General features: G+C 40.4%; 1 protein-coding gene across 2 annotated transcripts in view; it reads left to right on the top strand.

Annotated features, from left to right (window-relative positions):
* The first annotated feature begins 937 nt into the window (after window positions 1-937).
* Window positions 938-19635, top strand: part of Mccc2 (methylcrotonyl-CoA carboxylase subunit 2) — a 79195-nt gene continuing 60497 nt past the window's right edge. Inside the window, exons 1-2 of one of the 2 annotated variants that reach the window (XM_058574201.1) lie at window positions 938-1209; window positions 14033-14099. In XM_058574201.1, the coding sequence (XP_058430184.1) occupies window positions 1081-1209; window positions 14033-14099 (196 nt within the window). In that variant the 5' untranslated portion in view covers window positions 938-1080. The remainder of the gene's footprint in view (window positions 1210-14032; window positions 14100-19635) is intronic. The other variant, XM_046427399.2, reaches the window with a different exon arrangement.

The raw sequence follows: 19635 nt of genomic DNA, 5'->3' as shown, positions 1-19635 counted from the left end.
TGACACTTAGGTGGTCAATTTTATTACATTTAAAAATTTTTATTTTATTTTTACTTTTTAAAAGCAATCATTTTATAAACTGTTTTTGTCATTAATACGTTATGAGCATATTAATTGTGGTGGTACCACAGCTAATATTATCATTTGATTTGTGTTTGTTGTTGTTGAGCGGAAGATCAAGTTCTGAGAGAGATGTACTCTGCTCCGTCTGAAGTTCTCTATTTTAAAAATTATTTTTAATTTAATTCCCACACTTTTTATTGGTGCATTATAGTTGTACCTAATGATAGGATTAGCTTTATACATTGTACATGCACAAAATATAACAATATAATTTGGCCAATATCATTCCCCACCCTCTCCGCTTTTCGTTTTTTTTTCCAAGCACCTTGAAGTCCGGAACCAGGTTTATTTCTAGCTGGTAGCCACACCCTCTCTCTCTGCCCGCTTTTTCCTAGGGTCCTCACATTTTTACCTTTATTCAGTCGCCTAAGCAACCAATCGAGTAGTGGGCAGTAAATGTTCAATACACATTTGAATTAAAAAGTTTCAAGGCATTTTGTAGAGTGTTTTTAATTTTTATGAATATGTGTAGGGTTCTTTATCTAAAGATCCCAACACTGAGATCCACAATCTATCACGTAGTGAAAATAATCAGAAAAGTGTTTAAGATCTCCAGCGAAAGGACTAGATCAGATGAGATTCCCCAGTGCTGCACTACGGTAGTTATCGCGCTGTGTGGGTTGTTGTACGAACACCCCAACGATACAAACCCAACCGCGGTTCTCTCAGCTCAGCACGGCTGGACACGCCTCGTCCCAGCGCCAGGGCTTCTGGGATCGCGATGGGACAGAACCTCGCGGGGCTGCGCTCTTGTTCCTTATTGGCTGAATTTGGAGGCGTGGTGCGCGGCACTGGCCAATGGGGGTTGGCATAGGCAGGCACGTGCGGGGGCTTGCCTGGGAACCTGAGGGTCTGCCGCTGGCGCCTAAAGGACGCTAGTCGAACCTTAGCCGCAAACCCGGGGAAAGAACCTGCTCCCGACGGGCGTCGGCTGCCCTTGCTACGTACACCGCAGCTATGTGGGCCCCCCTGCGGTCAGTTCTGCGGCCCTGCTTCCGCGCCGCTGCCCCGGGGCTGCGCGCCTATCACGGGGACTCTGTGGCGGCGTTGGGCACCCAGCTGGACTCCGGCTCTGCCATCTACCAGGTAGGCTGTGTGAGTGTACTAGTGGCCTGTCAGTGCCGGACCCACGGGACTAGGCAGCGAGTGGAGGTTGGGCATACTTTAACAGCTGCTCTTCTTTTCTCTAGAGCTCTAGTGATGAGGGGACGCACTAGGGTGCTGTGAAGTTTTGAAGAAGGAAACTCGTCGTAGCATTGTTACTTGGGGAGTTTGTTGAAAATGCAGCTGCCTAATCCCTACCTTCTGAGTTTTCTAGGGTGAGGTCCTAGAGTTTGCATTGTTGTGAAGTCGTTAGGAGAATAATGGCAGCTAGGTTGGGAGCCACCGGCCTAGCACAGCTAGCGCTGAACTATGCTTACCAGATTTTAATAATTATATTAATAGAAAATACATCTCTCACATTGTCTTTGGAATGGCTTTTCTTGGAATTGGGAGATTTCAGAAGGTCAAAGAAACAACTCACAGCCTGTGAAATATTAGGGCTGGAAAATCGTCTGTCTACGATTTCTAAGCTTAAACGAATAATATGTAAATTGTGCAAATAACAAAATTATTTGTCTAGGTAGAATGTTTAATCAGAAACATTAAGTGATTACTGTGGTCTAGGCATTATTTTAGGTATTTGGTCTAAATAAATGGAACTTAATTCTGGGGGAAGAATGGACAAGAAAGCTCCTCAGTGTGGTAAGTGGTCTCTAAAGCTTAAAAAAGTAGTCACAGGGGCTGGGGTTCTAACTCAGCCGTAGAGCGCGTGCCTACCACATGTGAGGCGCTGGGTTGGATCCCTAACACCACCTAAAAATAAATAAAATAAAGGTATTGTGTACATCTACAACTAAATTTTTTTTTAAAAGCTAGGTATAATAGGAAGGAATGGGTGAGATGGATCTTTGTTGTAAAAGAGCTAGCCAAATTCAGAATGGAGAAAGGAGTTCAGACTATACCAAGAGAGTTTCAAGAATATAGGTATTAAACTTAGGTTATTAAAGTGTGTAAACTGGGTGTAGTGACACGTGCCTGTAGTCCCAGCATTCAGAAGGTTGACGTGGGAGGATCATTTGAGACCAGCCTGGGCAACATAGTAAGATCTACATCTCAAAAAAATATATATAATGGTTGTGAGGACTGGAAGACAAAGGAGGTCCCTGCCGTATTTAGATTTAGAATGCCACATTTAGATTTCATTTTGCAGGCTATCCACTAGAGTATTTAAGTAGAGAAGTGACGTGATCCTATGGATTCAGTGGAATCATCAGTGTGGTGGCAATGTGGAGGATGGATTGGTACCTAAAGTTAGGTGACAGTTAAGAGTTGAGTCTTGAGATGATGGTGGGGGGTCAGAGCTATGGTTCTAAGTAGGAGGAAGGGTATGTATACCTGAGGAGCAGATTTTAGAATTAATGATGGAGTAGAATGGGAAGAAGTGAGTGAGGAATCATTGATGACAGTGGAGTTTCTAATGGGGTCTGGGTATATAGGTAAATGATGGTGCTATTAGTACAAAGAAGGCTTATAGGACCAGGAATAAGTTTGATGGTAAGAGATAAGATATTTGTGATGGGTTTTATTTGAATCATCTTTTTTTTCAGTCATGCTTTGTAACAATCTAAACATATCGGTAGCCCACAACAGCAAATCTCAATTTCTTGCTCACATTATGGGTTGGTGACTTTGGGTCAGCTGCTGTGACTTGTCAAAGGACAAAATCATAGCAGTTTAGTTTAAGTATCTTATCATGTTCATTGAAGCTGGCCTGTTTGGGAAATAATACTTTCTCCGAAGTTCAGATAACAACTCAGTTTGGGTTTGGTGACTGGAACTTTATTATAAATGACTCCATTTTGACTTTTAGTCTGGTCTTTGTGGTCTGGTGCAGGAGCTTAGTCCAAAGGAGTGGCTTTCTGCAATTTCTTTTTTAATAGACTGTTCCACTGCAGGGTGGGTTCAGGTCTGTTCCATGGGTCTTCCCATTCCTGGACTGAGGGTGCTCTGATTTAGTCATGCCCTTCTTGTGGCAGAAGGCACAGGAACAAGAGCCTGAATACAAATTGAGTTTACAGTTTCTGCTGGAATGTGATGAATTTCACATCCCATTAGTTAAAACAAGTAATGTGTCCAAAGCCCAATGCCCATGGGGGAAGGAAGCATAGTATAAATGGCCCAGTTTGGTAGTGTTTTCTGATTACAAATAACAACAACTAAAATAAATAATAATAATAGCTGAAATTACATAGGGTGCCAACTGCTTTTCTGAAAATGTTATGTAGATTCACTCATGTAATTTATCATAGCAAAGCTATGTGGTTGGTACTGTTATTTCTGTTTTATAAATGGGGATACTGAGGTACATAGACGTCAAGTAATGTGTCAGTGGCTCAGCTCAAATTCATTATGACTTTCAGCTCTATGGTTGCTTAGCCTCACAAGAATCTTACTAGGTAGGTACTGTTGTTATTTTGCAAGTGACACAATTGAGATCCTTATAGATTAGGATTTGTGGTGCTGAGGATCAAACCTAGGCCCTCCCATGTGCGAGGTGAGTGCTCTACTGCTGTGCCACATCCCCAGCCCCCTCCTTTGTCTTTTATGACAGTTTTTGGTGGAAAGTGGATTGCATCTGATATTAGTATAAGCACCCCTGCTCTCCCTTGGTTACTATTTGCATGGAATATCTTTTCCCATCCTTTCACTTTCAACCTCACTTTTAATCTAAAGTGAGTCATATGTACAACATAGTGTTGGCTCATGTTTTTCAAAATCTGTTCTTCCAATGTATAACTTTATTTATCGCACACTTTATTTCATTTGTTTCAATTATTATTGATATGGAAGGACTTAACATTTACCATTTTTTATTGGTGTGTTATAGTTGATGGGATTTGTTGTTATGCCATTTTGTTTTTTGTATATCTTACAGTTTCTTCCTTTCCTCCTTCCCTTCCTTCAACCCAGGACCCTATACATCGTAGGCAAGTCCTACCAATGAAGTCTTATAGTTTTTTTAAAATATTTTTTTTAGTTATAGGTGGACACAATATCTTTATTTTTTATTTTTATGTGGTGTTAAGGATTGAACCCAGTGCCTCACGCGTATGAGGCAAGCGCTCTCCCTCAGCCACAACCCCAGCCCTTAAAGTTTGTTCTTTATCTCTCATTGTCTCCTTTACTCTAGCTTCCTTTGTGTTACATGATTTTCAGTAGTGATCTGTTTTGATTCCCTTCTCATTTCCTTTTGGTTTATTCTAAACAGATTTCCTGTGTGGTTACCATGGGACACTTTATCATTGAGCTACTTCCCCAGACCTTTTCTAAATAAGTTGCTTAGGACCTCACTAAGTTGCTAAGGCTGGTCTTGAACTTGTGATACTCCTACCTCAGCCTCCTGAGTTTCTGGCATTATAGGCATGAGCCACCACACTAGCCAATCTATTTTAATTGACACCAACTGACTTTTCTGCATACAAATATTAATCCTTTACACCTTATGTTATCTATGTCACAAATGACATCTTCATATACTGTATTATGTATTCGTTAACATAGATTTATAATTACTTTTTTTTGAATTTGCCTTTGAAATCCTGTAGAAAATAAAAAGTGGAACTACAAACCAAAATTATAATAATAATTTGAGGCTGAGGCAGGTGGATTGCAAGTTCAAGGCCAACCTCAGTAACTTAGCTTCACCCTGTCTCAAAATAAAAATAAAGTGGCTGAGGATCTGACTCAGTGGTAAACTTCCCCTATGTTCAGTCCCCAGTTTAAAACAACAACAACAACAAAAGGTAGTTGTTTTAAAGTCTTTGTCCAGTAAGTCTCATGCCTGTGTTTCTTTGGGGATGGTTAGTGTCACTTTCTTTCTTTGAATGGGCTGTGTTTTCAGGTTTGTATGCCTTGTGATTTTTTTTTCTGTTGTTGGTTTTGTTGATAATTGAGTATTTGAAAGAATAGCCACCTCTCCTCATTTTTACAGATTTTCTTTGTATCAGAGCAGTTTTCACTAGCTAGTTGTCATGTTCTGAGCTTTGGAATGATCATTCCAGGACTTTTCTGAGCATGCTCGTGGTTTGGGCCTGAATGTGGCTGTTCAATCACCTTGACATGTAGTTGCTTTTTTTTTTTTTTTTTTTTTTTTTTGTGTGTGTGTGTGTGTGTACTGGGGATTGAACTCCAGGCCTGGTGTGTGCTAGACAAGTACTCTCCCTCTGAGCTACATCCCTAGCCTTTTTTTTTCTTTCTTTTTTTTTTTTTTTCTGGTATCAAGAATTGAACCCAGGGTTGCTTAATCACTGCTGCATACTCCAGCCTTTTTTTTTTTAGTTGTCAATGGATCTTTATTTTTATTTATTTGTATGTGGAGCTGAGAATTGAACCCAGTGCCTCACTCATGCTAGGCAAGCACTGTACCACTGAGCCACAACCAGCCCCTTTTATGTTTTATTTTGAGACAGGATCTTGATAAGTTGCTTAGGGTCTCACTAAGTTGCTGAGGCTGTCTTTGAACTTGAGACATTCCTGCCTCAGCCTTTTGAGTTGCTAGGATTAAAGGTGTGTGCCACTGTGCTTGGCTTCCTATATCCTTTTATTTTATTTTAAGATAAAGTCTGGCTATTTCCCAGGCTGACCTCAAACTTGCAATCCTCCTGCATCAGCCTTCCCAGCAGTTGGGCTTCCAGGTATGTGCTACCGTGACTGACTCACAGCTGTCTTTGTGTGTATCTGTGTGTGGGGGGGCAGTGTTAGGTATCAAATCCAGGCTTCACGCATTCTAGATAAGCACCTTACCACCGTGCTAGACCCTCAGTCCCTAACAGTTTCCTTTAAAAGTCTTAATTTCCCAAAGAACCGTCTCAGACATTTTTCAGTCTAGATACCCCTGCTGCTTCCTCGAGCAGACCTTATTGCTTCTTTCTGCCTGAGAAGATCTGCTCTGCTTCCTCCAGTTTGGGAAAGAAAACTGAGAACTAAGGTGCTAACTCCTCCAGACCAAGGCTGTGCTCACTGGTGGGGAAAGGTGGTAAAAGTGAGCAAAAGCCCCAGGAGGTTTCCTACTATTTTGAATGGGGCCTTTTCTTGATTGGATGATCTCTATTAGTTGTTATAGGTCTTTGACTGTTACAGAGCCATCCCCCCTCTGTTTCTCTCTCTCTCTCTCTTTATGTCTCCAGGGGAAAAAAGGGGGTCTGGAGCTTCCTAGTTCACCATATTGCTGACATCTCAGGTATGAGCTATTTTTTTTTTTTTTCAAATTTAGAGACAGGGTCTTACTGAGTTGCTTATCACCTCACCATTGCTGAGGCTGGCTTTGAACTCACGATTCTCCTGTCTCAGCCTCCAAGCCACTGAGATTACAGGCATGCTGTTGTTTTTGATGGTGATTGTTAGCTAGGAGTTGCTGTGACCTTGAGAATATAACTTTTTTCTTCATGTAAAATGTGTAAGGCTCTTGCCTGTTATATGCACCAGTAATTAGAGGAGGGAAGTAACTGAGACATGATGGAAAAAGCACTGGCCTAGTATTTCATATATGTTTCAAAACTAACATAGCATATTTGTGTGGGGGAAAATAAGTGGAGGGAAATACACCAAGATCTTAATAGTAACCATAACAGTGGAGGGAAGAGGTGGTGTAGCTTGTTGGTTTAAGAACAGTTAATGGCTTCTTAGAACAATGCCTAATATGTAAAGAAACATTAACTTTTCCTCCACAGCAGGCGTGCACGCCACCACTGGTGCCCCTGCCTTGTCCCTAGTGGTGTCTGAGAGGTCCCAGCATGTTTGTGAGTATGCAACACCAGCATCAGTAAGTGGTGGAAGATAGCCTTGGCTCTCTTAGCTGTTCAGGGAATGTGTTGAACATTGTCCTGTGCTGCTGAGGAAAGCAGACACTGACCTCACCAGTGGAGCTATAGATCTCACAAACAAGTAAGATGGAATGTATAATCACAGTTGTGCAGAATCCACACCAACGAAGACTCCAGACTGGTTTTTAGATAGACAGAAGGGTAAAGGGTGTAAAACACAGCCAGGTCAGAGGTCTGAACAACAAGCTCTGTAAAGACCTGAAGCAACTGAAAAATATCCTGGCTCATAGAGGGCTGTGCCACTTCTGGGGTCTTCCTGTTCAAGGTTAGCACACAAAGATCACTGGCTGCCAGGGCCCATTAGCTGTGGGTGTGTCCAAGGAGAAATAATTTGTAGCCTTGTCTGTTAATAAATGGTTTATATACCTTAAAACATATTAGTCAGGTGTGGTGGTATATGACTATAAACCTAGGCACTTGCGAGGCTGAGGCAGGAGGATTACAAATTCAAGGCCAGCCTTGGCAATTTACCTAGACCCCATCTAAAAGTAAAAAATAAAAAGGTTTGGGGATATAGCTTGGTGGTGGAGCCTCCTAGAGTTCAATCCCCAGTACTTGGGGGAAAAATAACTGTTGCTGCTCTTCTTTCTCTATTCAAAGTCATCTTATGATCTGTATTAGCCAGCTTTTGCCTCACTAATATGTCCCAAGCAATCCCAGGATATCGAGGTCTAAAAGAAGAAATATTTGTCTTTTGCTCCTGGATCTTTGAGTTGGTAGTGGCAGTTCTACTTGAGAACATGACAGTTCTGCTTTATTTGCTTCTTATTCTAGGAACCAGATCAAGAAGACTGTGGGGGATGCTCCTCTCCTCATGGAGGATGCGAGTCTTCTCGTGGGGGTCAAGGCCACATGAGGAGAGTCTGGAAACGTGGTCCCTCTGAAACCCTATTTGGAATTGTGCAGTGACTTTATCCACATTCTACTGGCACATTCAGAGACTGGGGTGGGGAGGCCTGTTTTTCTCACAGTGGAAGGAAGGAAGAATTTTTAAAAATATAGTTTTAATTGTAGATGGACACAGTACCTTAATTAATTAATTAATTAGTTAATGTGGTGCTGGGGGTTGAACCCAGTGCCTCACACGTGCCAGGCAAGCGCTGTATCACAGAACTACAACCCCAGCCCAGGAAGGAAGAATTTTAAACAAGTATTGCAGTCTATCTTATGGCCCATGATATCTGCTCAAACTGTTATACCTGAGTTCCAAAGCAGGGAAAAGAATGAGTATGCAAGGGAGCAACCTCATCTGCTTGTTTTCTTCCCAGCCCCTCTCCCCTCTGTCATTTTTCACTACTGTGACTGGGGATAGAAGCCAGGGTCTTGCACATGGTAGACAAAGCACTCTACATCCTCAACCTCTGCTTTTCCTTTCTTAAGGAACTATATTTAAAGTCATACCTAATAACTTCTGCCTATACTTTATTGGTTAGAGTGAATGGCCATGCCTATCTACAGAAGAAGGCTGGAATGTGTTACTTTTAACAGTTGGACATATTGCCATCTTGAATGAAATTGGGATTTAAGCTGGCCTCAGGGGTGCTTACTTGCTGTAATCATAGTGACCTTGGAGGCTGAGACAGGAAGTTCGCAAGTTCAAAGACAGACTCAGAAATTTAGCAAGGCCCTATGCAATTTAGTGAGACCCTATTTCAAAATAGAAAATAAAAAGGACTGGGGATGTGGCTGGTGGTTAAGTGCCCCTGGTTCAATCCCCAGTAACCCCCCCCCAAAAAAAAAAAAAAATTTTTGGATTTAATCATTGAGGACAATGGGAGGAATGGATATGGATGAACAGCCAATAATTTCTGTCTCACATAAGAAGCATGGAGAGAGTGGATGTGTATCCTTTAGATATATTGTATGTTAAAAGATCTCTTAGTTATACCCTTATCTCTTGGGACCTCCAGCCACTTGCAATAAACTTTGAAGCAAGCACACCTATAAAAGGGGGACCAAAAGCCAGGTGCAGAGGTGTATGCCTATAATCCCAGCAACTCAGGAGACGGAGGTAGGAGGATTGCACGTTCAAAGCCAGCTTCAGCAACTTAGGGAGGCCTTACGTAACTTAGTGAGATCCTTTCTCAAAAAATAAAAAGGGTTGGGGATGTGGCTCAGTGGTTAAGCACTTCTGGGTTCAGTTTCTGGAACCAAAAAAGAAAAAAGTGGGGGGGGGGAGGAGGAGAAAAGATAAAGTCATACCAAGTGTGAGAGATGCCATACGGAAGTTCTGTTTAGCCTGGCCTCAGTCCCAGTTGTCTCTGCTGTGCTTCCTTTACATTAGAGCAGTAGTGTGTTCTGCTCACTCTCACTTCCACCACTGTGCACTTCAGCAAACCTTGGCAGTGAGTGACTGTCCTCCTTATTTCTTAACTGTGAGGTTGTCTTAGCTAGGTAAAGATCCTGTGTATAGCTAGGCATGGTGGCAAACACCTATAATCCCAGCAGTTTGGGAGGCTGAGACAAGAGGATCGCAAGTTCAAAGCCAACCTCAGCTAATTTAGTGAGACCCTATATCTAAATAAAATACAAAAAAAGGTCTGGGAATGTGGTTTAGGTGTTAAGCGCCCCTGGGTTCAATCCCTATACCAAAAAAAAAAAAAAATCCCTTGTGTAACTAGCTGTAGTTTTGATGGATGCTTTTCTTTCTTTTTTTTTTTTTTTAGAATTTAAATGCCCTATTTTATTTTATTTTTTTTTAAATTTTTTATTGTTGGCTGTTCAAAACATTACATAGTTCTTGATATATCATATTTCACAATTTGATTCAAGTGGGTTATGAGCTCCCATTTTTACCCCATATACAGATTGCAGAATCACATCAATTACACATCCATTGATTTACATATTGCCATACTAGTGTCTGTTGTATTCTGCTGCCTTTCCTATCCTCTACTATCCCCCCTCCCCTCCCCTCCCCTCCCCTCCCCTCCCCTCTTCTCTCTCTGCTCCCTCTACTGACATTCGTTTGTCCCCCTTATATTATTTTTCCCCTTCCCCTCACTTCCTCTTGTATGTACTTTTGTATAACTCTGAGGGTCTCCTTCCATTTCCATGCATTTTCCCTTCTCTCTCCCTTTCCCTCCCACCTCTCATCCCTGTTTAATGTTAATCTTCTTCTCATGCTCTTCGACCCTACTCTGTTCTTAGTTACTCTCCTTATATCAAAGAAGACATTTGGCATTTGTTTTTTAGGGATTGGCTAGCTTCACTTAGCATAATCTGCTCTAATGCCATCCATTTCCCTGTAAATTCTATCATTTTGTCATTTTTTAATGCAGAGTAATACTCCATTGTGTATAAATGCCACATTTTTTTATCCATTCATCCATTGAAGGGCATCTAGGTTGGTTCCACAGTCTTGCTATTGTGAATTGTGCTGCTATGAACATGGATGTAGCAGTGTCCCTGTAGCATGCTCTTTTTAGGTCTTTAGGGAATAGACCGAGAAGGGGAATAGCTGGGTCAAATGGTGGCTCCATTCCCAGCTTTCCAAGAAATCTCCATACTGCTTTCCAAATTGGCTGCACCAATTTGCAGTCCCACCAGCAATGTACAAGTGTACCCTTTTCCCCACATCCTCGCCAGCACTTGTTGTTGTTTGACTTCATAATGGCTGCCAATCTAACTGGAGTGAGATGGTATCTTAGGGTGGTTTTGATTTGCATTTCTCTGACTGCTAGAGATGGTGAGCATTTTTTCATGTACTTGTTGATTGATTGTATGTCCTCCTCTGAGAAGTGTCTGTTCAGGTCCTTGGCCCATTTGTTGATTGGGTTGTTTGTTCTCTTATTGTCTAATTTTTTGAGTTCTTTGTATACTCTGGATATTAGGGCTCTATCTGAAGTGTGAGGAGTAAAGATTTGTTCCCAGGATGTAGGCTCTCTATTTACCTCTCTTATTGTATCTTTTGCTGAGAAAAAACTTTTTAGTTTGAGTAAGTCCCATTTGTTGATTCTAGTTATTAACTTTTGTGCTATGGGTGTCCTATTGAGGAATTTGGAGCCCGACCCCACAGTATGTAGATCGTAGCCAACTTTTTCTTCTAGATGGATGCTTTTCTTAATGGGGTATTGTTGGCTGCAGTGATTGGACCTTGGACCTTGGATACTCTCAAAGGGTTCCTTGGTTTCTCTGTATGTATACAAGCTAGTTTTTTTTTTTTTTTTTTTTTTAATCAGCTCTGAACTTTGGTGCTTGTGGTGTGCAAAGATGGCAGGAGACCAGGAGGTAGAATACAGGTGGAGGAAGGTCAGCTTTATCTTGATAGGATGGGGTAAAAATGAAAAAACTGAAGATATTCCAGAATCTCATCAGCTTCAGGGTCTATAGAGGAAGAACTTGTTAAAGGACACTATGGGGATGTATTTAGAACTGTGGGAAACACTGGTAGGACAACAGAACATTTTAGGAAAAAAGAGATGGGAGAACTTCTGTTAGAAAAGACTCAAGAAACACAATGGCTAATTATGACTGTATAGAGCTTACCAGGTAGAATCTTATTTAAATAAACTATAAAAAAACCAAATCTGACAGTTGGGAAAATGTCTTCACTGATTGGATATTTGATGATACTAACAGATTGATATGTGATGATGGTCCTTATCTTTTGGAGATACAGAAATGCTTATAAATGAAGTGTTATGTCTAGAATTTTCTTCAAAATATTTCAGGGTGGGGCATGAAGGAAACAACTTTGGCCATATTGGGATAATCATTGAAGTACATTTGGGTACATTTGGTTCATTATACTAGTTGTTTTACTTTTATATATGTCTGAAGATTTCCATAAAGAAAGTTCATGACAATAACAACAAATCCCAGGGGAGCTGAAACTGTTGGTGAAGCCCTTGATTCTGTAATTTGCCCTAATGCAACACTGTTTAGTCCTTTCCTAGTATTGTTGAATTGTTGAGCAAGCAGGACTGAACTGGAGCAAATACAGTGGTGGCTGTCCCCCCTCCACCCAATCCACACTTTTAGTTTAGGATCCTTAAGATTCAAGGTTTTGGAAACACTTAGATACGATATATATATATATGTGTGTGTGTGTGTATATATATATATATATATATATATATATATATATATATATATATATATATATATATATATATATATATATATATATATATATATATATATTCCCTTTTTCTTTTTAGTGCACTCTACCATTGAGCTGCATCTCCAGCCCCAAACATTTAGAAACTTAAATAGTTGGGTTTTTAATACTGGAATCAGTATAGCAATGAATGACAAGAGGAGGACCTTTAAACACAAAACAAACCCAAAGAATATTAGTTTCCTAGGCAGTGAAAAAGAATCTACTTTCCTTTCTACTTAGAAACATTATATCAATCAGAATAGGTCAGAGCCCGTACCTGTTCTTGAACCATGGCAAGGTGGCTGTAGTCCAGGGTTAGGCCGAGAGCCCCAAAAAGGTCACTTGGTGAACGACATGGAGGTGGCTGCTGTTTCACAGAGCCCTTCTCTGCCACTTTGGTTTATGCTACATGAGGAAATCCTTAAACACTGTCTTGTCCTTCTGTTAGGGCACTCTCAGATGTCCACGTTCAGGACACAGCCCTTGCTTACAAGGAATAGTTTCCACCCAGGAGACTTGTTTCAGAGGTTCTGAAAAACAGCTCCAAGTTTTTTCATGCAAATCAAGTGACATTCACACTGCTAGAATGCCACCTCTTGGTGATTCACTGAACAGACATGTCCTGGCACTGGAGCTTTATTTCAGAGGCAGTTCATAAACTGAGTTTCTGTGTTTGCTATATGTGAAAAGTGATCTCATCTCCTGGGTGTAATAATAACAGGAGTTCTTGACTTCCCCTGCCTTTTGTTGGTATCAACAAATAACCATTACAATCTGGAAAAGTTCCTGCAGAAAGAAGGCATCTTTGTCTCTTACCACCTCCTCATCTTTTGTAGGTCCTGTTTGCCCTGAGTGGGCCCACAGAAGTGGAGATTTTAGGCCCCTGTTTCTCTGTGTCATAGGTTAGAATCACCTGAGGAGCTTTTAAATTCCTATTGCCCAGGCCACACCTGCAGCCAGGGACCTCAGACTGAAGATAGGACCAGGAATCACTTTTTTTTTTTTTTTTTTTTTTTTTAAGTTCCCTGGTAAATTCATGGTAGAGTCAAGAGAGGGGAACATTGTTCTAGGCATCTCTTTGAGCTGGATTTCCAGCAGGCTCTTTTCCCTATGATGTGGGGCTAGGTGGCATTAAATGGGAAGTAGTGCACTAGGCTCACAGAGGTCAGGATCTGGGACCTTCCTATCCAGGCACAGAGTCTTTTCCCTAACTTCATGCTGCTTTGCTCTTTTTATTTACTGGATTTTGCAATACAAGAGATTGTAGAATAAACTATGACCTCAGGAACTCTCACAGCCTCTGAAAACAGGAAATAAACTGGGTACTGGCTGTGGTACATGCCTATAATCCTAGCAACTTGGGAGACTGACGTGGGATCACAAATTTAAGGCCAGCCTGGGCAACTTAGTGAAACAAGGTCTCAAAAAAAGAGGCCGAGGATATATAGTTCAGTAGTAGAGAGCCCCTGGGTTCAGTACCCAGTTGGATGGGAAAGGGAGGAAGCTTATGTTCCTTTATATTTCTTAAAAACAGGAAAACAAAAATCAGTTAATTTCAGTAGATATTTAAGGAAGAAAGACATTCAAATGAGTAGGAGTAACCAGAAGTAGGGTTAAAATTGAGAAAGATGAGTTAGGCTTCAGAAGAGCCATAAGGTTTAGAGAGATGGCCCTGCAGGGTGGTGGCCATGAAGAAGAGCTGAACAGAAATGGGCAGCAATTAATCATTTCGTGGGATGACTCAAGTGGAGACCAAATTGATGGGGTGGGTGGCCCCTAGTGGAGTTCACACAGAGGTGGGACAGGTTGATGTGTTAACCCTTATTTTGGTAACATTGTTTTCTAATGTTCCTGCCCTCCTCCTCTGTTTCTCTTTTAGGAGAACTATGAGCAGATGAAAGCACTAGTGGATCAACTCCATGAACGAGCACAGTATATAAGACTAGGTAAACAGCACTTACTCTTCAGTTTATGCTTTAAATTAAGATGTCCTTTTACAATATTGCTTTTAGGAAAAACTAGTAGCATTAAGCCTTTGACTCTTAAAATTATGCATTTTGTTTTTGGTATGCAGATGTTTTATTTTTTCCTGTAAATATTCAACCTTTGGTATCTGTAGGAGTTTGGTTCCAGAACCCCAGAAGATACCAAATCTGTGGCTGCTTGAATCTCTTTTATAAAATAGTACAATATTTGCACCTAACCTAACACATCATCCCATATACTTTATTTATTTATTTTGGTACCAGGGATTGAATCCAGGGGCACTTAACCAGTGAGCCACATCCAGCCTTTTTTTTTTTTTTTTTTTGAGACATGGTCTCGCTAAGTTGTTGAGACTGGTTTTGAACTTGTGATCTTCCTCCCTCAGCCTCCTGAGTTGTTGGGATTACAGATGGGTTCCACCACACCTGGCTCACATCCCTGTTTCTTTCTTTCTTTCTTTTTTTAAAAAAAAAAAAAAATATATATATATATATATATTTTAGTTGTTGGTGAACCTTTATTTTATTTATTTGTATGAGGTGCTGAGAATTGAACCCAGTGCCTCACGGATGCTAGGCAAGCACGCTACCACTGAGCCACAACCCTAGCTCCTCTGTTTCTTAATTTTACATAAAAGGAATTCTTTTGATTGGAAGTAATTACATCATGGAGAGGAACATACTACACGTATGATGATTGATGATTCTGTTGTACTGTTATGGGTCTATATGACATTTTTAGTTTAGAAAGCCATGTAACTTAAAACTACAGGTGATTTTCAAAATAAATTCTCTCTCTCTCTCTCTTTTTTTTTTTTTTGTACTGGGGATGAACCCGGGGGGCTTAACCACTGAGCTACATCCTAGCCCTTTTTTATATTTTTGTTTAGAGACAGGGTCTCACTGAGTTGCTTAGGGCCTTGCTAAGTTGCTATGAGGCTGGCTTTGAACTCAAGATCCTATGCCTCAGCCTCCTGAGCTACTGGTGTGTGCCACCACCGCATCCAGCTCAAAATAAATTCTTAATATACGACCAGTGCCTAATTTAAGAGTTGCTATATTATTTTTATAGTCTTCATTAAAAAAATTTTCCCCAGTATCTTTACAGATAGAGAACTGTTTTACTTTTGACTTACGAGTACTGTTGTATTCTTAGGTATGACTTACCAAATTTAGAGGACAGACTCCCCCTATAGAAGTAATTAGGGAAATGAAAATAATAATATTTATATTTTTTTCTCTGAGGACTTTATGGATGCAAGGTAATTGATTAATGGTGGGTGAATAGAGAGACCATCTGAAGTTGGTTATTCATTTGTTTTGTACATTACGGAAGAAATAAACTCAGTGTTTTTGTCCTTTATTACACACACACACACACACACACACATTTTTTTTTTTTTTTGTACTGGAGATTTAACCCAGATTCACTTAACTACTGAACTATATCTCCAGCTATTTTTTTTTTTAATTTTTAATTTTGAGACAGGGCCTTGCTAAGTGCTTAGGGTCTTTCTAAGTTGCCGAGCACAGTTTTTAAAAAAAGAATATTAAAAATGACCTGTGTCCAGTATTTTTGGTTTCAAGTCACAGAAATCCAAATCAAAAGTGTTTAAGGTGGAAAGCACCATTTATTGTTTCTTGTACCCAATGGGAAGGCAGTATTGACTGGATCAGGGGCTCCAGAATCTCCAAGACTTTACCACTCCTTATGTATGGTGTGGATCCTATCTCTCCAGGCTTCTCCATGAGGTGGGGAGCTAGGTTGCTGGTAGGCCAGGGATTACATCCATATAGTTCAGACTGAGGAATTGATAGCTATCCTTTCATCACCATTATGGGAAGTTCTGATTGGCCCACTTTGGGTCACATGTTTACCCTGTGGCCCAATCACTGTGTCAGGGGAATTTGTAACTATGCCATCAGGACCCATGTCATGTAGGGCTTTAGGAGACTGGGCGGGTAACTCCTGGAACCTCATGGTGGTGGCAGTACTGCTTTCAGGAAAAGGGAGAAAGAAAAACAGGCAGAAGCAGTGATTGTCACTTATACTGGCCTAGGCTACCCTATTCAGGTGTGTGCAAATAAATGGAGGGTTACTTACAAAATGGGGTAGCTGACATTAGTCATTCTTTTTGACCAGGTAGCTCTTGAATCCCTGCCCTAGTGTGGGGAAAATGGTATTAAAGAATGATACAGATTTTGTCATTCGGGGTATGATTTGAGAGGCAAAATATCCTGTATTTTATTTATGCTTTTCTGAAGGATGACTGGAATTCATACTTTTTTATATAAATTTTTAAATTTATATGTGACAGCAGAATGCATTATAATTCTTATTACATATATAGAGCACAATTTTTCATATCTCTGGTTGTAAACATAGCATATTCACACCAATTTGTGTCTTCATACATGTACTTTGGATAGTAATGATCATCACATTTCACCATCATTAATTACCCCATGCCCCCTCCCTTTCCCTCCAACCCCTCTGCCCTATCTAGAGTTCTTCTGTTCCTCCCATGTTCCCACTCCCTATCCCTTCAATAGATGAATGGATTAAAAATGTAGCATATATACACGATGGAATATTACTCAGCAATAAAAGAGAAAAAAATCATGGCATTTGCAGGTAAATGGTTGGAGTTAGAGAAGATAGTGCTAAGTGAAGTTAACCAGTCCCCAAAAACCAAATGCCGAATGTTTTCTTTGATATAAGGAGGCTGATTCATAGTGGAATTTATACTCTTGAAGCCATTTATATTAAGGCTTTGTTTCCAGAAAAAAAAGCCAAAACTCTAGCTGAAATAAAAACATGTTTTGTTGGGAATGGTTATTCCATAGTTTCAACTGTTACCCAGTTTGATTTGATAAATGAGTATTGCCCTAGAACATTAAGATAGGTGGGTTGAATCAGGGAGCGGTCAGACACCATTCGCTTCCTGCTGAGGACTATGGGTTCTGATGTGCCTAGGTGAAGGCTGGCTGCATGAAGGCTGAGCAGGGCCCTCTGGGGAGGTGACATAGGGAGACAGGAGAAAGGATTACTTAGGACTTCACAGTTTTACCTAGAATTGAACTATTCAGATAGATATTTGACATATGTGCACACACACATTTTAAAATAATATATGCTCATAGAAACTTGAAAAGAGGCATTGAAAAGATGCCTCTATTCATCCATAAATAATCCTTCCAAACCTTTTTTTTTTAACGGTACTGGGGTTTGAGCCCAGAGCCTAGTGTATGCTAGGGGACTACTCTGCCACTGTGCTGCATCCCCTGCTCTAAACATACTTTTTTTGGGGGAGGGGGCAGTACCAGAGATTGAACCCAGGGGCACTTAACCACTGAGCCACACCTTGCCCCATTTTTAAAATTTTTGCTTTTAAAGTTTTGAGATAGGGTCTTTATAAATTGCTTAGATCCTTGCTAAGTTTCTGAGGCTGGCTTTGAACTCATGATACTCCTGCTTCAGACTCCCAAGCCGCTGCAATTATAGGCATGTGCCACTGTGCCTGACTTCAGTGTATTTCTAAACATACATTTTTTTGAGGGGAGGCGTGTATCAGGGATTGATTTTAGGGGCACTCCACCATGAGCCACATCCCCAGCCCTGTATTTTTTAGAGACACTGAGTTGCCTTAGCACCTCACTTTTGCTGATCTCCTGCCTCAGCCTCCTGAGCTGCTGGGATTTCAGATGTGCACCATCATGCACACCTTAAACATACATTTTTTTAAAAAAAATTTTTTATAGTAGGTGGATACAGTACCTTTATTTTATTTTTATGTGGTGCTGAGGATCAAACCCAGTGCCTTACACGTGCGAGGTGAGTGCTCTACCCACTGAGCTATAACCCCAGCCCAAACATACGTTTTTTGATAGACCTCTGGGCAGTTTCAAAATAACCTAAACAGAAAAACGTGTGTGTATGTGTTTGTATGTTTTGTTGTTTAAAGGGATTTCATGCACCTTGCTCTGGGCATTTTCTTCTCTAATTTTGTTCTGTGAATGGTCGTAGGCTAGTTTAGCAATGATGGTATTGATCAAGAGTTAGGGAATATTGCTCATTTTCCTTTCCCTCCTGTTTCTGTAGTCATCCTGATTTTTTAATTCATGCAATTTCCTAAATAGTTTTCAGGCAGGATAAAGGAGCAGGTGTTTGAGGTTGTTTCATAAATAACACTTGACGTTTTTCAATAGAGAGAACTTGTGATAGATAAAGTTGACAAAGTAGCTGACTCTTGCCCTCTTTTTTGTTCATTATTGTTTTCTCACCTTTGCCTTTGTTTCAGGTTTCTCAGGTCTCTTCTGTCTTTGATCTCCCCCTTCTTCCTTGTTGGAATGTGTAGGACGCATGAAGAGTAACTTAGTCATTTCTGTAGGTGGGAAAAGGATTACCGCTGTGGTGTTATTCAGAATAGCCAGAACTAAGCGTTTTTCTTAATTCAAGTTAATTGAAGTAAGTGTTTTGATAAAATCAGAAGTGCTTTGTTTTTACACTGGCTTATAATTTTATGACTGTAGAAAAACACAAATGGTCTTAATGGTTGAAGTGGAGAGGGGGCCTTTAATGATCTAAGGATAAGACTTGCATAATTTTTTGAAGATGTTTAAAAATGGAAGTTAAATTCCACTCGTGGAGTTCCAGCAGTGTGTGTAGTACAGTTGAAGTGACAACAGTTAGACATTAGTGCATGCAAAGGCAGACAGCTAGGTCATGACTGCCCCTTGTCAGATAGCAATAGAAAGATGCTGTAAATTGTAAAATGCTTTCTGATCTCAGGGATGTTAAAAATGTGAGCAGATTACCTATCTGAGAATCAATGCAAAACAGTAAAGTACATGCAATGGGAGTTTGATCTAAATGAGAGGTTAATGAAAGCATGTTTTCTGGCACCAAGTCTATGGGAATGGAGATAATTAACACAAAATGTTTAAAAAAGAATCTTTGGAAAACTGAGGTCCTGTGTTGTGCAGTCATGTGGTCCAAATATACTATGCCTGTTTATTTTAATTAATTAATTTTGGCACTGGGAATTGAACCTGGCCACATCCTCAACCCCTTTTATATTTTTTATTTTGAGACAGGTTCTTGCTGAGTTGCTGAGGCTGGCCTCAAACTTGTAATCCTCCTGCTTCAGCCTCCCAAGTTGCTGGGATTATAGTGTGCACCATCAAACCCAGTTTACTATGCTTGTTAAAATGCAGAGGGGCTTCATTCTGTGCTCTGTAAGTCTGTATCAAGATTAACCCAAGCTTTGGTTCTTCCTAATGAAACCGAAATTCACCAGCTGCTCCAAATTAAAAGGTCAAATTCTAGGCAGAATTAAGAAAATAATATTGGCTTAAGTACTTTTTTTTTTTTTAAAGCATATCTTAGCACCATTTTGTCACCCAAATCTGCCTTCTATTCCCTCTCTTGCTAGGCCCTGAAAGGGCTCTTATGTCACTGCTTCTCACCCTAACCTGGTTTCCTTGCAGTAATTTT

Source organism: Marmota monax, unplaced genomic scaffold, assembly GCF_021218885.2.
Source record: "Marmota monax isolate L192 unplaced genomic scaffold, Marmota_monax_Labrador192_F-V1.1 WCK01_AAM20220418_F8-fsc00018, whole genome shotgun sequence".
In the NCBI taxonomy this organism is placed as follows: Eukaryota; Metazoa; Chordata; class Mammalia; order Rodentia; family Sciuridae; genus Marmota; species Marmota monax.
This window is presented reverse-complemented; position numbering and strand designations above follow the sequence as displayed.